This window comes from Prunus mume, linkage group LG6 (assembly GCF_029339155.1).
Source record: "Prunus mume cultivar Tortuosa linkage group LG6, ASM2933915v1, whole genome shotgun sequence".
Taxonomy (NCBI): domain Eukaryota; kingdom Viridiplantae; phylum Streptophyta; class Magnoliopsida; order Rosales; family Rosaceae; genus Prunus; species Prunus mume.
In genome coordinates, this window is record NC_142703.1 from 69,841 (window position 1) to 75,840 (window position 6,000).

Genomic DNA, 6,000 nt, shown 5'->3' on the forward strand with positions numbered 1-6,000 from the left:
TTTGCAGTATTGGCTGTGTGAAAGAACTAACCTGATCACCCAATTCCTGGAAGAGAAGATCACAAACCAGCGGCTGTCAAATGGAGCCTTCCGGAGCTCAATATCAAGCTGAATATTGCAACATATGAAAACATTAAGGCATTTTTCTTACTTCCATAAACATATATAATGTTAGTACACCATAATTACTACTGACTCCAATAATTCAACAGATAAAAGCTGCTGACAATGAAAAAGAAGAAGCAACAAAGACTGATCATGCAGACCATGAAGAACAAGAAGAAAATGAAGAGGATGATGACTTTGTTATCACACTTAAAGATTGGGTAAGATAACCTACAATGATCCAACATTTATATTTCAAAACTGAATTGATAGTGTACAAACACATATACATGTATATAAATTTGCTAATACTTTTTTTTTCCTTTCTAATATTTGTGACAGTTAAAGAGTCAAACACAAAAAGGAAAAAGCCAGATCATTATTACCTAGAAACAACTTCAGCTTCCATGAAAATGTGGACCAAAGTGCAACCCAGACAAAAACTCCACAACAGGAGCAAAATGAAGACAATGCACAATCATTGGGATGCAAAGCAGATGATGAAATTGAAGAACCACCAGCACAATCATTGGAATGCGAAGCAGATGATGAAATTGAAGAACAAGGAGTTGACCTTAGTGCGACTCGGTGACGGAGGAGGACACTTTGTCCAAAGAATGTAACCCGAACTTGACAGCCAAGAAGAAGACTTCGACTCCATTTTTGTGGACATAGTGGGGTCAATCCCAGAGTACTACAAGCATGAAATAGCCCCTACCCATGAGAAAATCCAACAGCTGAAAGAAGCAGTCGACTATTGGATTGAAAAGGCAGATACTCGAAGGGATATGATGCAGACTGCTATAGAATCCTGCATAAAGAAAAATTCATTCATTCAACAAATATGGACTGAAAAAGAAGAGTTGGAGCAACAAATTGAAATACTGAAAAAGCAGCTTGAGCAAGAGAAAAAAGAAGGTGCAAAATTACAAGGGGAACTTCATGCACTCAAATCAAATAGGAGACAGCTACAGGAACAACATGAACTACTTGAAGGGGAAAAGTTGTCCTGCATTGAGAGCATGAAAGAAAAAGACACTGTTATTGCCTCTTTGCAACATGTGATGGGAAAAAAAATCAAACAAGGTGAACAAGGAGAAATTCCGATGAAAGAACAAGCTGATAAGGAGAAAAAAGATGAGAGAATAGCAGAAGAAAGTGAATTGGAGATGCAAGAATCTCCTAATGATGAAGATGAGAACGCCGATGGAAAAACTCCTGAAAAGTTAGTTATCATGCAAGCAAAAGAAGTAGGAACACGGCAGTTGCGTTCTGGCATCAAAATAATCAAAGACAGAAAAGACAGAAAGCCCGCAAAGAAATCAGATTACACATACCCGAAGCACATAAGAAAGGCCGAAAAAGAGCAAGCCAAAGCGAAGATGAAGCAGCCAACAAAAAAAAGGAGGACAAAGATACATACCTTCAGTTGCACATGTATGAGGTCTACAACAGGCTGGATGAAATATCAAAGAAGAAGTTGGAAAATTACTTAAATCATCGATTCGATGAGTAAGCCAATCATCACAGAATTACACTTGTTAATACTATGCCTTAGAACTGTCATAGAATTACACTGTTAATACTATGTCATAGAACTGTCTTGTCATTAAACTATTATGAGATTATCATTTTTAAACAACATTATTGTCGCAGGGACGCTTTTTACCTACAAAATAGGACAATATTGTACAAACATAACATTGAAAAGCTGATGGGAGATGGTCCAATTTCTGCACTAATCATCGATGCTTATGGAGAGGCACTTAATGATGATGCGAAGCAGAACCCTCAGAAACAGAAAAATGCATATTTGTCCGCCAATAACTATGTAAGATCACATCTAATACATCAATTTTATATCATCAACATGCTCACTAATCACCAACACATGACTTTTGCAGATGTTTTTGCGAGGTGCCTCACACAAGCTGACATATCATGCTTTCTATATGCCACTCCTAGAAAATATTGGAAGAGTTGATAGAGTGTTCATACCAATTACAGATGAGAACCACCATACGCTGCTTGTCTTTGACACCGGTGCAGCAAAATGGACACACTTCAACTCATTCAGGGGGACATCAGAACGAACTCTCCAATATTATCACAAGAAGGCAATTGTTTTGGTAAGTAAGACTGGTGATTAACACTGTTAATACATAGGACACTAAATTTAAAGGAAACTAAGCACATACTTGACTATGATGCAGGTTGAGACAGCAAATATATTCCTCTGTCTTCTTAAGGAATGTGCTGCAGTATCACTGAAAACAAAACTCGTCCAAATTCCTGATTTTGATGCCAAGATGCCGAGAGGGCTTAATGAAGCTTCAGCTAGAATGATATCAAAAATACTTGCCAGCAACGAACTTACACCAGAATATGCTCAGACAATGAAGTATCCGATTTGTCATGATACTACTAACTTCAAGCTGATGAGAACAGAGAATGTCCCCAACAAGCAAACAATTCGTAAGTTACGCAATAATGTGAAACTTTCATCCTATTCAACTAAAAATATGAAATAACTCCTGCATGCGTATCTCTATTATGCAGCAATGATTGTGGCGTCTTTGTCATGCACTTCATGAAGCAGCTTTCCAAAGACCAACAAATAGAATCAGATTTCAACAAAGAAAAGGTCTGGCAAATGAGAAAAGAAGTCCTCATGAAAATTATGAGCAATGAAAGAAGTTGGATTTCCATCAAAGAAAGAGAAGAGAGAAATGCAAAATAATGAAGTTGTAATCAAATATTTTGCCAAAATTCTTGCTTATATTGTAGTTTCTTAGGACTTGTGTAGGTTTAGAACATTGAAGTAAAGTGATTTTCAAATTCAAGTTATGTACTTATTCAAAAACCAGTTTATTTACGTGAATTAACAGTGTATGTAACCTGAAATAATGGTCTCCATAGCACTAAAACAACTAAAAAGGTGAACTGCAACAAATAACAACGCACTCTCAATACAATGTTAATGCTATTTGATAGAAATAAATTGTTAATACCATGTCATAGAACTATCTTTCAATTTCAACAATGGCATGAACAGTGAGCATTAAATAGCGTTCGTTCATTTATAGATTATTCAAACAGCAGTAATGCTTAATTCATATCAAACTTCAAAACCGAAATTTGCAAAATACCAAAAATGGTAAATATTATGTATTAATACCAAAAATTCAAAGTGTATTCATATGCAGTGACTGCTATTTCACCGTATTAACAACTTGCATATCAATTTCTATTCCTTTCAACTATGATTGTCATTAATCAATCACATAGCACTTTAACTAGTTAAAAACTAACTACTCTCATTCAAGTCTTTATACTCAGAACCTTTACATCAAATAGGAACCTTGCAAGTCCTCCTATTATGACGATCACAAGAACCGCATCTCTTGCACTTCACCTGCCTTTTAGTTTCACTGCTTGACTTGAAGCGCTTTGTCGGAGGTCGTCCCGGAGGCTTTCTTGTATGAGGAGGTAGAAGAAAAACATCTCCAGGAGGAGGCTTCTCAATATCAGGTATGGGAAATATAGGGGTTGCATAAGTAGCCTTATAAAAGTCTGCCTTGTAATACTCATCCACAAAGTTGTACAAACATAACCCGGAATGTTGGATAACTTGAATCGCATGCTGACACGGAAACCCAAGCAATTGCCACTGATAACAGGAGCAAAACCTCTCGTCCAAATTGACCATAACACTCAAATCAGCATGAACTTCAAAAACAGATTCACTCGCACATATCCTCCAATGACGACCCTTTGCAGCTAAAGTCTTCAACTCATCCTCAATAACAGGACACAAAACACTACTCCATTTCTCGGATGCAAGCTTCCTCCTAGAAATCATCTCCATCATTTTGATCCTAACAGTGTCAATCATCTCATAAATTGGAAGCCTACGCACATCCTTAACCCATGAATTAAACGACTCGGACAAGGCATTACTAACCTCCCCATACCTCTTTCCCGGAAAAAATGCATTAGCAAAATTTTGGACAGGGAGATCAGCCAAAAACTTATCAATTATTTTTGAACCGCCATCATCTCTTAATTTTTTCAACGTATCTTGATATTCCTCAACAGTCGGTGCATACAACAACTTACAAAAAAGCCATAAAATATGATCCTTGAAAGAGGAACCAACAGCATGCGGATACTTCTTTTTCAAGTTCTCTTTCAAATGATATAGACAAAAACCATGGGGAGAAGCAGGAAAAACAGTCCTAACAGCATCGATAATAGCACCATGCCTATCAGAAATGAATGTAAGTTGCCTACCTTCATCAACCAAGACTTCAGATATCCTTTCCAGAAACCACCTCCAATTATCCACAGTTTCACCGGATACAATCGCAAAGGCAAAAGGGAATACTTCTACAAGAAACAGAGAACTATATTAGTTAGTTTGAACTGTAACAGTGTTACCACATAAAGCAGAGTAAAACTACAATGCATAAAAATACTAAGATGCAGGGTATGAACAGTATAGAAACTGTTCATACCACTCAATGGAAGTCAACAACTACAACATTTACATTTGCATAACTACACTGTTCATACCACTCAATGGAAGTCAACAACTACAGCATTTACATTACATACCTTTATTTCCATTCTTTGCAGTAGCTCCTAGAAGAGTACCCTTGTACTTGTTTGTGACGAAAGTACCATCAATGAACAACATAGGCCTACACCACCGAAAACCATCAATGGAGGCCTTAAAACATATAAAGATCCGCTGGAAACGAGAACCATCCTCGCCACAGTCAAGCACACAATGAGATCCGACATTGCTGGCCTTCAAAACATTCACATACCAAGGCAGGTGAGCATAAGACAACTCCTCATCACCATGCAAATCCTTAGTAGCCGACTCCTTCCCATACCACGCAACATGATAAGGGATATCCAATCCATAATTCTCCTTCAAATCAGTAATCAGCTCAATAGGCCTTACCAAAGGATTGCTACGAACCTTATCTTTGACAATTGAAGACACCAAACGAGACCCCATTGCCTTATTTCTCTTCTCACGGATCAAACCACTGCAACTGTGTGCATTATTTAAGTTCTTAATATAAAAAAATCCATTTACATTCGACTTAACAGCATGCACATGCCACTCACAGCCATTTGATTCCTTCTTAGCACACACAGCAGTAACACGACGAGGCTCATTTTTCAAATATTTCATCTTAAAACCATTCTCAATCGAGTACTTAGCCAACTTATCACGGAATTCACAAACTCCACCCTCAAACTTCTGACCCTCATGAGTAATATAACCCTCCCAATCAGTAGACAAATACTTACGACCTCCACAACTACCATATTTGCCTAAATATTCACTTCCATACTCACTGCTAATACCATCAAAATCCATACTCAAACAAGGAGAAGCTGCACTTGAATCAACAATACTACCAGTTTGAATTGAATATTTACATGTATCCTCATCTTGTGCAAAACTGTAATTGTTAGGAACAGCCTCCAACAAAAAAGGAGAAGCAATTATGTTCGTATTAACATTGAACATAATTCACTACAGACCTTATCCCTAACAGCAATGTGAATTAATTGATCCTTCGTCAGTCCACATACCATAAACATGATTTTCAAATCATCATCCAATTCCAATAAACAATTGGAGCAATCCGTATAAGAGTACCTCAACTCAAAATGACCTAACTTCAGCTTGAACCTACTACACAACTCGTTAGACAGCCAATCAAAAGTAGTAGTTGAAGACAAAATAAGCATTAAAGTTCCACCACCATAGGTGCACTTTGCCACTCTCGAATCATCCATATCTATACAAAAAAACAACAAACAAAACAAAAATGACTACTAGCAATAACAGTGGATGCCGAGTATTAACAG

At 37.2% G+C, this 6,000-nt stretch overlaps 1 protein-coding gene across 1 annotated transcript; it reads right to left on the minus strand.

The window, feature by feature from the left end:
* Window positions 1-3,242: 3,242 nt before the first annotated feature.
* On the minus strand, window positions 3,243-5,538 carry LOC148915725 (protein FAR1-RELATED SEQUENCE 4-like). The gene is made up of 2 exons (XM_089053809.1): window positions 4,723-5,538; window positions 3,243-4,494 (listed from the first exon to the last, which is right to left on the minus strand). The coding sequence occupies exons 1-2, from the start codon at window positions 5,501-5,503 to the stop codon at window positions 3,455-3,457; spliced, it is 1,821 nt and encodes a 606-aa protein (XP_088909935.1). The 5' UTR covers window positions 5,504-5,538; the 3' UTR covers window positions 3,243-3,454.
* Window positions 5,539-6,000: the final 462 nt, after the last annotated feature.

Coding starts and splice junctions, on each gene's coding strand:
- LOC148915725 (XM_089053809.1), bottom strand. CDS start 5,503: ATGGATTTTGATGGTATTAGCAGTGAGTATGGAAGTGAATATTTAGGC. Junction 4,495..4,722: donor TGCAAAGAATGGAAATAAAG/GTATGTAATGTA, acceptor TGTTTCTTGTAG/AAGTATTCCCTTTTGCCTTT.